Here is a 12,073-nt window from a genome sequence, read left to right as displayed (position 1 = left end):
CACCCTTTTTTTTCCAGACAGCTTACCCTTCCAGGATTTATTCTATCTGAAAGTAGTTATATAGTTGTTAACATAAATTATTGTTGATCAGTGAATGCTACTGAATTATGACACATATTTTACTGCGATTCGAGGCTGAAAATCGCGGAAGTCCTCTTGACACTCAAACCAAAGATGGTGGAAGAATGAAGACGGGTCACTCAGGCCGTTTACCGTTGAAAAAAATGTCCGTTCCGGTCTGCTTAACGGGGTGGTTCTCCTTCTGACATCAATGCGATAGCAGCTGGGTCGGGTCCGCTTAGCTCATTGACAGTAATGTAACCAGAAAAAATGCGGGAGTTAGATGTCTCGCTTCCTCTTCCGTCTCTGGCCAAACCACAGTTGGCAGTGGCACGCAATTGATCTTCCAGTTTTTCTCCGCGGTCTCCTGTATTCATTATCCTGTCGAGTTTTTCGAGTGAATCCTTTGAATTTTGGATAACTGCAATAATGTATCAAGTCGTAAGAAAACTCGTGTTTACAGATTCACATTGTGCCAGTGACGCTCCGAAGACTTATGAAGAATTATTTGAGAAATTAGATACCAACAAAGATGGAAAAGTGGATGTTGCAGAACTCAAAGAGGGCCTCTCTGCTTTGGGCATTGCTTTCGGGAAAGGAGACGCGCAAGTAAATAGCGCTTTACATGTGAACAGATAGACTGTCTATATGAAAAAAACGTGTTATTTTAGTGTCAAAGTACATTATTGTGTAGAGCAAGTTATAGATCTACACAAGATGAAGGTTGTAGCCCCTCCCATGGGCAAATAGTGTTGACAGATGCCAAGCAAATGTGGCATTTTAACCAGTGACAATGGATAGGTTTTACTTACTAAGCTATACAAAATTAAATGTATTCTAATCTATTATTTGTTTGTCATTTAGCAGACACTCTTATCCAGAGCGACTTACAGGAGCAATTAGTGTTAAGTGCCTTTGCTCAAGGGCACATCGACAGTTGCTCTAACCACTAGGGGCAGCAGGTAGCTTAGGTGAAGTACTGCATATCTTGCAGTACTTCACCTCTCTTTAAAGGATTACCATTAAACAATCCATTCACTGTATTACACGTATCTTATATCATAAAGAGAGCATTGCACATGGGCATCCCATGTCATAATTTCCCTAGATATGACTGAGGATGTTGGTTCTTGATAAGTAGCTCAGTAGCTTAACATTTCCATATTTATTTCCATATACATATAGATAACACCTGGATCTGTCATATAGTACCGGGTAGCCTACTGTGCCATCTGAAAGCTGCAAGAATAGGGCATCATTAGAGAGAATTTTGCCTGTAGCTTCAAAAGTTGAAACAGGAAAGGCAAGGTTTTATTGTTGCGTTGCAACTAAGGATAAGGACACACCTTTTAAAGGTAAAATATGGCATTCCTGCATTCCTTAGTTCTCTCCCAGTCACAGGCATATGACTTTTCATTTATCTGTTTGCACAGAAAAGTGAAAGGCAACTTAACCCAAACCCTAAAACATGAATTCACGAAGGTCATCAGCTCATCCTTGATACTTATAATGATATGAATATATCCCCTGTTGTATGGAAGTTGAGTTGACATATAGATTAGATAATTTTAAAGTCAGGTAGCCCATCCCTGGGTGAGGCAACACACCAATGCACTTTGACCCCATTATATTGATTTGGTCTTACAGTCTACAGTACAGCATCCCTGTAAATTCAATGAATCCTCAGTGTTCTCTATAAAGAAAACAGTAGGTGGCACAATAGTCCAGCTAAAGGTTGAACAGCCAGCTGCCGCTCTCCAGTGAAAGTATTTCATGTAAGGGTTTTGGAGAGATTTTACAATTATTATTTCAAGCTAGGAATGTCTACACTAAGAAAATGTACAATGGGGGTGGATTGTAAATGTGTTTTTGTTTTATTATTCCCAGAAAATAGTTTCATCTGGAGACCAGGACAACGACGAGGGTCTTGACATCAATGAGTTCTCCAAATACCTGAAGGAACATGAGAAGAAACTGCTGCTGACGTTCAAGAGCCTGGATAAAAACAATGATGGTATAGTAGTCTAATCCCACTACAATATATCAATACTTAAAATACAGTCAATTATTTGATTCAATGTAAATTATTCAATATTTTATCTCATGGCATTGTTTTTTCCTACAGGACGCATTGACTACATGGAGATAAAGCAGTCCCTTGCCGACCTGGGGATGGACATCAGCAAGGAAGAGGCAGAGAAGATCCTTCAGACGTAGGCCCTCAGTCATATATCTCACTGTCTGGTGTCATGGTGGCATCAGCTGTTAAACAACCCACATTGGGCATATATTTACTTTGAGGATACAATACATAAACTCCCGCATGTTATCTGAGCTTACTCTGTGGTTGTTCTGTCATTAAATGTTTATGTTGGGCCTGGCACTTTCACTATCCTCTGCTTGTGGTGGGTGGGGACCTCTGCATGGCTGCATTCTAGCCCAGCTAAGCTCTCCTGCAGTAGAGCTGATAACATTAATACAGCCCCTGACTGGGGATGAGAGTGGATGATAAACACCTAGAATGAAAACCAGGAAATAGCCATTACATTGATGTGTAGTTTCTAGGCTGTGTTGATAGCATGAATATTATATTCTTTAAATAGATTATAGTTGAGTTAGAATAGTTACTACAGGACAGGGAATGACAGAGAGTGTTAATTTCCATAAACAAAGCACTCAGATAGACTGACTCACTTTTTGTCTAACAAATACCGGAGAGATAAGTGGAGAGAGAGAGATGAAGCAAGATAGAAGAGATATAGAAATAGACAGGGAGAGAAGGTCTTCAGTAAAGTACAGCATGGATCAGTAATTTAATTTACTTATTGATTACTGTCGCTGCTGTCTGCTCTCAGTGGAAGGGCAGCCGTGAACTTGTCAGGAGTTAAACCAGGTTGGGATTTGAGATGGCAGCTGAGAAATATCAGGGTCATTTTCTATCCTAAATCCACTAGTTGTTTTGCAGTCTGCAAAATAAATAAAACATGTTCACTCTCCTTACACTTTGTTGGAGTTAATCCAAAATACACCACCAATACCTGAATGTCCTCTATTTGCTGCACCATTATAGTTATTTTCCCCCATTGTACAGACTCAATGACAGTGTCACCCTTCTGTCTCTCTGTGCTGCAGCATTGATGTAGATGGAACCATGACTGTGGACTGGAATGAATGGAGGGAACACTTCCTCTTCAACACCGCCACCAACCTGCAGGACATTATCCGCTATTGGAAGCACTCCACAGTGAGTGACTGAGTGAGTGAGTGAGAGAGATATTGCATGTTTGTGTGACTGAGTTTGTTTGTCTCTGTTTGGGAGTGTGTACTTGCTGAGTTATCCTACACATCACTACAACCTGATACATCAGAGTTAACAGTAGGGCCGCTTTCAAGGAACGGGACATGGACACTTGCAAGAAAACCAGCTACGACCTCCGACGAGCCATCAAACATGGAAACGGTCAATATGTAGGACTTAGATAGAATTATACTTCACCGGCTCGGATGCTGTTCGGATGTGTCAGGGTTTGCAGACAATTACGAAGGGAAATGAAGCCGTGAGTTGCCCAGTGAAGCAAACCTCCCAGACGAGCTTGAATGCCTTCTATGCTCGCATCGAGGCAAACAACACTGAGCCAGGCATGGGAGCCCCTGCTGTCCTGGACGACTGTTTGATCTTGCTCTCCATGGCCGATGTGAGTACGAATTTTAAACAGTTAACACTCGCAAGGCCGCTGGGCCAGACAGAATATCAGGGTGCATTCTCAGAGCATGCCCAGACCAGCTGGCAAGTGTTTTCACAGACATTTTCAACATCTCCTTGTTCCAATCTGTAATTCCAACATGTTTCAAGCAAGACCACCAAGAACTCAAAGGTAACCTGCCTAAACCACTATCGTCCCGTAGCACTCACATCTGTAACCATGAAATGCTTTGAAAGACTGTTCATGGCACACATCAACACCATCAACCCAGACACCCTGGGCCCACTCTAATTCACATGCCACCCCAACAGATCCACAGATGACGCAATCTATATTGCACTCCACACTGCTCTCTCCCACATGGACAAGAGGAATACCTATGTGAGAATGCTGTTCATTGACTACAGCTCAGTGTTCAACACCATAGTCCCCTCCAAGCTCATTACCAAGCTCCAACACATCCCTCTGCAACTAGATCCTGAACTTTCTGACGGGCTGCCCCAGGTGTTGGGGGTAGGGAACAGCACATCTGCCATGCTGACCCTCAACACGGGGCCCCCTCAGGGGTGTGTACTTAGTCCCCTCCTGTACTCCCTGTTCACCAACGACTGTGTGGCCACGCACGACTCCAACATCCTTTTTAAGTTTGCTGACGACACAAAGGTGGTAGTCCTACAGGGAGGAGGTCAGAGGCCTGGCAGTGTGGTGCCAGGACAACAACCTCTCCCTCAACGTTAGCAAGACAAAGGAGCTGATCGTGGACTACAGGAAACATCGGTGGGCCTGTACTGGAGCTGGTCGAGAGCTTCAAGTTCCACGGTGTCCACATCACTAAAGACTTAACATGGTCTTCTCACACCAGCTCAGTCGTGAAGAAGTCGTGACAGTGCCTTTTCCCCTTCAGAAGGTTGAAAATATTTGGCATGGCCCCTCAGATCCTTAAAAAGTTCTACAGCAGCATCTTGACCCGGCTGCATCACCGCTTGGTATGACAACTGCACCGCCCTTGATCGCAAGATGCTACAGAGGGTGGTGTGGATGGCCCAGTACATCATTGGGGCCGAGCTCCCTGCCATCCAGGACCTCTATACTAGCCGGTAAATTGTCAAAGACCCCAGCCACCCAAGCCATAGACTGTTCTCTTTGCTACCGCACGGCAAGTGGTACCGGAGCGCCAAGTGTGGGACCAAAATGCACCTGAACAGCTTCTACCCCCAAGCCAAAAGACTGCTGAACAGTTAATCAAATGGCTACCTGGACTATTTGCCTTGACCCTTTTTTGCACTGACTCTCTTACACTGACTAATGTACACTCACTGGACTCTACCCACACAGTCAGACATGCTTACACTGACACTCCAACACACACACACACACACACAAAAGACACTCACACATGCATATTGACGCCACACACATACACACACTTTCAAACTCTTAAAATACGCTGCTGCTACTCTGTTTATTACGTATCCTGATTACCTAGTCACTTTTACCCCTACCTACATGTACGTATTACCTCAACTACCTCATACCCTGGCACATTGACTTGGTACCGGTACTCCTTGTATAAAGCCTTATTATTATTTATTGTGTTACAATTGTTCTATTTTTATTTGCTAACTTACTTACTTTTTAACTGCATTGCTGGGAAAGGGCTCGTAAGAAAGCATTTCACGGTAAAGTCTACACCTGTTGTAGTCAGCACTTGACAAATGAGCTCAACTATATCACAATCACATATCAAAAGATTGGTGGTGACAATTTTGCACCTTGCGCACAAGCTCAACTTGTACAACTTGTAACAAAACTTGCTTGAATACAGTAACTTAAACTGTCATTACATAAGGACAGTGCAATGCTGCGGTACCCTGTCTGCCCTTCACAACAGTTTGACAGACAGTAGAGGGGAGAGTTGTGAATTAGAGTTCCTTTCCTGCTGGTTCTGGAGAGGTCCCAGGACTTGTGTAATGACATGGTTCCTCACTATGTCAATGGGATCAGACTGAGTCAAGAGTCAATCAAGAAACAGGCAAAGGAGGGAGAGGAGGAGAGATAGAGGTGAAGTAATAGGCTTTGTCTTCTGTTTATACACTCATGTAGAGGGGAGGATTGTCTCCTGAATGAAAGACAGGCAGTGATGTGGAGGGAACCAGCCAGTCACAGTAGAGGAAGGAACAGTCAACAAACTGACAGGTCATGTGGCAGTGCAACCTGGGGGTGCAGTTTTTATTGCTGAATATTTTGATATCCTCATGTCCTACAACAGTGCTCTCCAAACCTGATCCTGGAGAGCTTTGGATCCTCTGCCCATTCATCCACCCAAGAGAGAGAGGTTAAATAAACCTGCATGACTTAGCTAAACTAGGCTACGGTGAGCTAATTTAAGGCTGTCCTAGGAGGGGATTAGCTTGTTAGTGGCTTGGGACGGTGTGGGGGGTAAGGAAGTCAATGTGATGTCAGTCTGGGCGGGATAGGACCATCTTGTTGTTATTGGGGTGGAGGTAGGCGACAGTGCCACTGGGACGTTGACTGGCTGGCCCAGTACATACAACTGGCTATTGCATGGCTCCGAATCGGCAGACCGACCAGTACCAGGATCAGTATCACGGCTCAGATTCGGGCTGGGGCGACATGGCACTGCTGCAGCATCCCAAAGAAAAATGGTTCTATATTGATTTTGAGGATGATGGAAATATCTATGAGGTGGAGATTGAGGTGGTAAGTTCCATAGAGATCCTATTAAATTACAAATTCTACGGTAAGATCACTCCTCTGTTCTCTATCAGCTCAGGTGTCACAATGGACTTAAACTGAATTTATACTTTGTTTTGTCCATGATAAAGTATATGTCTTTACCAACACTGAGCACTGAGGTGATCGTATTGGTCCTGGAAGTCAGTATGTACATATTGTTTTGGTTTGTTTATATTGTTGGTGGCGAATCTGTTGATTATGTTCATTACTGCATCCAGAGTTGTCTTCTAAGTTTTGTTTTCATTGTTGTATTGAAAATGGTGCATTGAATTTGCATTACATTGAAGGTGGACATTTTTGTCCTCAAAAATTGGAGCAATCTGCTATGACATGCCACAATTGTACCACTCTAATAATATACTGGTATGTAATTGTTGAAATGGGACATTTGTTTCCATTGTACCATATTGTTAAATGAGTGTTTTGCATTGTTGAGCTAACATGCTGTAATTGGTATCAGTGGTGTGCATGTAGACATACACATGAGACACACCATGTTACATAAAGTGAGAATTAGGCCAAGGTAAAACATCAAGGGTTTGGTAGGATTAGGTTCAAGGATGGCATGACGTTATAATTGGTCAGGGTGTTTGGACAGTGCTGAGGGGTATACTACAAAGCTGGGTCAATGATTTAGTTAGCTAACTTTCCTACATGTTCTGAATTTTACTCACTTATCTAAGTTTAGGTTTTTACTGAACCGAAAAATCTATAGTTATTTCTGGTTGTTCATCAAAGTTAGCTGACTAATTCATTTGATCGTGCTAGTATACCCCTCTGGTCTTATGTCACAGGTCTTGGGAGGTGAAAGGGTTTGTTGCTGTGCAGTGCTGCAGTTGTGGGGTTCAGGTCTCTGGTGAAGGACAGACGTAATTAGTGAGTGGGACTTAAAGATCTTGGTGAGATATTATCAAATAGGACCCATCTCCTTTACATGTTGGTCACCCTGATGATTTTGATGATGCTGCTCATAATTGAGCCTCCATTGCCTCATCATTCATCAAAATATTCATAATGTTATCAGCATTTGTTCTGCTTGACGCTCTTTCGATGTGGTTTTTTGCGCTTTTCCGAAAAATGCGCTTTGCTACTCCCAGACCCAAGTATATTTGAATTCCTTACTAGAATATTTCAGCACACTTTGAACTAAAATGGACCGAATCAAGTTTAGTATGGATGTGCTGTTGTTGTCGGTCTAGAATTAAACGTGGTCCACGCCACGCGCTTCTATAGTTTTAATGCATTTTATGCGATGTATAATTGCAATGTTGTTTAGGCTACTGGTAATTTATTTAACTTTAACTTTTTGTTTGACCGAACTACTTATTTCTTCGACCTGGAAATCAATAGTATTGATTGGGGGTGCGTGTTTTCTTGCGTAAGAACACTCGTGTTAAGACTTTATTGGGGGCAAACTCAGTGTTTCTAAATGTTGGCTATATTCGTTAACAGTGTGCATGTGTATTGTGATAGGTTCTGGATATTGGGGACAGCCTCACCATCCCTGATGAGTTCACAGAGGAGGAGAAGACAACAGGTGTGTGGTGGAAACAGCTGGCAGCCGGCGCCATGGCTGGGGCCGTCTCTCGTACAGGCACCGCCCCTCTGGACAGGATGAAGGTGTTCATGCAGGTATGTACTGTGGGCCTACATGCCTAACTCTATTAATCATATGTCCAAGAAATGTATTGTGTATGTCCTTCTTGGTAAAGTTAGATGCAGTATACAGTAAATGTCAGGACCATATCAAATTAATTTACCTTTGTTGTGATGTTTGGATGACATGGGGAGATCCTACCTGCAGGGATCCAATTACAGGGAGCTAAGGAGGGGGGCCCCACAATAATTGAAATATCAAAGCCCCCCCCCCCCCTAACCCTGATTATCTGTGATTTCTCTTTCTCAGGTGCACGGCTCCAAGACCAATAAGATCAGTCTGGTGGGGGGCTTCAAGCAGATGATAAAGGAGGGGGGCGTCAGCTCCCTGTGGAGGGGCAACGGGACCAATGTCCTGAAGATCGCCCCTGAGACAGCCATCAAGTTCATGGCCTACGAACAGGTGAGAAACAATCAACCGCCTCTCTTCGTTGTTTTTAAGACCTGTGGATCAGGTCTATTTCAATTTACTTTTTTCTTATCTGGTTAACCATGTAACCACAAGACCGGGCATTATGTCTACTGCAATTGTATTCTGTATGTATGTCTCTGGGCCACCAGCACAGTTTCACTTTGTTGGCTCTGTTCCTCTTGGCAGTATAAGAAGATGCTGTCGTCAGAGGGAGGGAAGGTCCAGACCCACGAGAGGTTCATTGCTGGGTCACTGGCCGGGGCCACGGCTCAGACGGCCATCTATCCCATGGAGGTGAGAGGAAGCGAGGGCAATGGAATGGGATGGGAATGAAGTGGAGGGGAGTAGAGAGAAGGGAAGGATAGAGGAGATACATAAATGGGAATTAACATGAGCAGGAATGAGAGAGGAGGGGAGTGCAGAGAGAGAATATATTCTGTGTAGTTTTATAACCAGCTAAAGTCTCTCTGCTTTGTCCTTTTAGGTAATGAAGACTAGGCTTACGCTGAGGAAGACTGGACAGTACTCAGGAATGTTCGACTGTGCCAAGAAGATCCTGAAGAAGGAGGGCATGAAGGCCTTCTATAAGGGCTACGTTCCAAACATCCTGGGCATCATTCCATATGCTGGGATAGACCTGGCAGTGTACGAGGTGTGTCCAAACATTTCTAACTGGATAAAACAGTTTTTTAGGTTTTGGACAGGTCATTGGTATAGCCTGGTTCCAGATATGTGTGTGCTGTTTTGTGTTGTACTTCTTTGGTTTTTGGTTATACAGCAAAAACTTTTGATGTTGACCCAGTTTTACCACTAAATGTAGGTGATTGTGATCTCTTGGCCTAATCATGATTCCTGACTCTCTTTGTGCTCTACTCTACCCCTTCTTACCTCAGAGTCTGAAGAATGCGTGGCTGGCCCGTTATGCCAAAGACACAGCCAATCCTGGGATCCTGGTGCTGTTGGCCTGTGGTACCATCTCCAGCACCTGTGGCCAGCTGGCCAGTTATCCCCTGGCTCTGATCCGAACCAGGATGCAGGCAGCAGGTAACCGTCCTATCTCAGAGATCACTCAAAACCCAAACCTGTGACTGTACAAAGTGTTACAACACTGTCACATATTGAAACAGACTGGTCTTATAGACTAGATGTAACATAGTAAGGTAAATGGGAATACCTAGTCAGTTGTACAGCTGAATGCATTCAACTGAAATGTGTCTTCCGCATTTAACCCAACCCCTCTGAATCAGAGAGGTGCGGAGGGCTGCCTTAATCGATATCCACGTCTTCGGCGCCCAGGGAACAGTGGGTTAACTGCCTTGCTCAGGGGCAGAACAGATTTTTACATTGTCAGCTCTGGGATTCAATCCAGACACTGACACACCAACGCTCTTATGGTGTGGTTACATAAGACAACGGTTACTTAAGACAAAAACAAAAGGAGGGTGGTTGGTTGGGGTGAATGGATGGATGGGTTTATAAGGCAAACATCTAGCAACCCATAGGTTGAATGTTTGAATCTCATCATGGACATGTTTAGCAACTTACAAGTAAAAATACTTGTAGCTAATTTACAATTACTTAGCATGTTAGCTAACCCTAACCCTTTAACCTTCCCCTAACCTATTAACCTAACAACTAACCTTACCCGGCTAGGTGAATCAAACAAGTGTGCTCGCATACTCTCTTAAAAGACCTTCGCTTAAAAAAATGAGAACAAAGTGGCAATAGTACTGTTTGGCCATTTTAAGACGCCGTAGCCAGTATACACCTCCTCAAAATAGACAGAATAAATCTAAGATAACTCAAGAAATATGACGTTTTTGCTTAGTTGAGCAATTTTACATCTAAGACGATTGGTGCAGTATTTCTCAATGAAAAAATGTGCATGAAAACGAGTCGTCTCTCGTTGAATGACAAAGAATCCCTACATTTGACGGACGAAGTGGTGTACACTTCGGCTCCTGAACTTTGGCTGGCTTTGGGAAAAAAAATGGTGTGCCCGAACAGCCCGAAAAATCCTTTATCTTAGTATAAAACATAAAAATGTCATCATAATATATGCAGAAACACTTCCGAAAAGTTTCAGCTGGAAAGCGTGCGGACGTCTTTAACACTAACCACTAGCCTAGCTAACGTTAGCGTTAGCCACAGGAAATTGGAATTCATAACATATTGTACGAATTTAAATTCGGAACATATCATACGAATTGCAATTCGGAACATATCATGCAAAATGTTTGATGGACATCCACAAATGAATACATACCAGACAAAACATATCATACTAATTTGAGTGTCTCGGATTTATGTACAGAATAATAAAAAATGCTCTGAGACCAGGTTGAGGGAAATGCCAAATCCCACTCCGGTCTCAAACACAATGTATTATCATGGCCAAGATGACTGACTGAATTATATCCATGAAACCGAAGTCTTCAAAATATATAACTTTAGCAATTACTCTTTACAATCTATAGAGGAAATGGTGTTGATCGATTCAAATTAGTCCATGGTAATACCAAATTAATTTCCTCCCTGCCTTTCCCTTTTCTCTCAGCATCCATCGAAGGCTCAGAGCAGGTGACCATGAACCATCTGGTGAAAAAGATCTTGGAGAAAGAAGGATTCTTTGGACTGTATCGTGGAATCCTGCCCAACTTCATGAAAGTCATCCCAGCTGTCAGTATCAGCTATGTGGTGTACGAGTACATGAGGACTGGGCTGGGCATCTCTAAGTGATGAGTGGTATTGTATTAGTTTGTGTGGGTTCACATATGTGTGTCAGTTAGATTATTTGATACCATTTCCCTCCATATTTTCAGTGACATTTGTTGGGGTAAATTGCGAAATGCAAAAATACTGTTTACCTGTTCCACCAAAGCCTGGACTTAATCTAGTTGTTGCTAGGGTGTTAGTCCATTGTCCTGGGACCTTTTTTATTACAACCACGCACACAAACTTTCCAAGGCAGTCTGAATGTTCATTAGTCAAACACTAGTGGTTTACGTATTTCAAGTTTACCCAAGCTTCCCATGTATACTCCATTACCAAAGAAAGATACAGAGGTCCTTTTACATGTTTCACCTGAGATGCACAAACCTTAGATAATGTTATTATTTTTACGTAACGCACTAGACACGGTCAGTTACTGGAGAAATAAAATACAAAATATTCTGGCGGAATTAGGGTTGTGTTCTAAATTTGAGAGCCAGGGTGAAATAGAAGATGGCTCCTGTCTTGTTGGAAGGAGGAGTCATGCAAATTTTGTTTTGCACATCTTGGGTCCATGAAAAAGGAGTATGTGCCTTATTGTGTGATTTGTTCAGATCTCTGCATGGGACCTGTGGGCCTGTCCATCCATCCAATTCGTCTTGCCTTTTTTCCAAGGTTTTGTTAAATTAAATACTCCTGTTTTACAATAAAAAAGTCAATATTTTAATACAAAGGTGTGCCGAGTCCGTTCTTTAAAGCCTTTCACACATTC

At 43.0% G+C, this 12,073-nt stretch overlaps 1 protein-coding gene across 1 annotated transcript; it reads left to right on the top strand.

The window, feature by feature from the left end:
• The first annotated feature begins 165 nt into the window (after positions 1-165).
• Positions 166-12,034, top strand: slc25a24 (solute carrier family 25 member 24). Its single transcript, XM_021604565.3, has 10 exons — positions 166-669; positions 1,948-2,074; positions 2,186-2,273; positions 3,193-3,304; positions 7,995-8,153; positions 8,428-8,580; positions 8,776-8,883; positions 9,074-9,241; positions 9,483-9,633; positions 11,147-12,034. The coding sequence occupies exons 1-10, from the start codon at positions 490-492 to the stop codon at positions 11,326-11,328; spliced, it is 1,428 nt and encodes a 475-aa protein (XP_021460240.1). The 5' UTR covers positions 166-489; the 3' UTR covers positions 11,329-12,034.
• Positions 12,035-12,073: the final 39 nt, after the last annotated feature.

This window comes from Oncorhynchus mykiss, chromosome 5, assembly GCF_057628025.1.
Source record: "Oncorhynchus mykiss isolate SJ-2025 chromosome 5, ASM5762802v1, whole genome shotgun sequence".
Lineage (NCBI taxonomy): Eukaryota > Metazoa > Chordata > Actinopteri > Salmoniformes > Salmonidae > Oncorhynchus > Oncorhynchus mykiss.
Note: the sequence above shows the minus strand (reverse complement) of the source record. Positions and strands in the feature narration are given on the sequence as shown.

Bases quoted from the DNA above. Each gene is read 5' to 3' on its own strand.
- slc25a24 (XM_021604565.3), top strand. From the start codon at position 490: ATGTATCAAGTCGTAAGAAAACTCGTGTTTACAGATTCACATTGTGCC. The intron at 8,154-8,427 runs GTATGTACTGTG...TCTCTTTCTCAG, and splicing joins GGATGAAGGTGTTCATGCAG to GTGCACGGCTCCAAGACCAA. The intron at 9,242-9,482 runs GTGTGTCCAAAC...TTCTTACCTCAG, and splicing joins TAGACCTGGCAGTGTACGAG to AGTCTGAAGAATGCGTGGCT.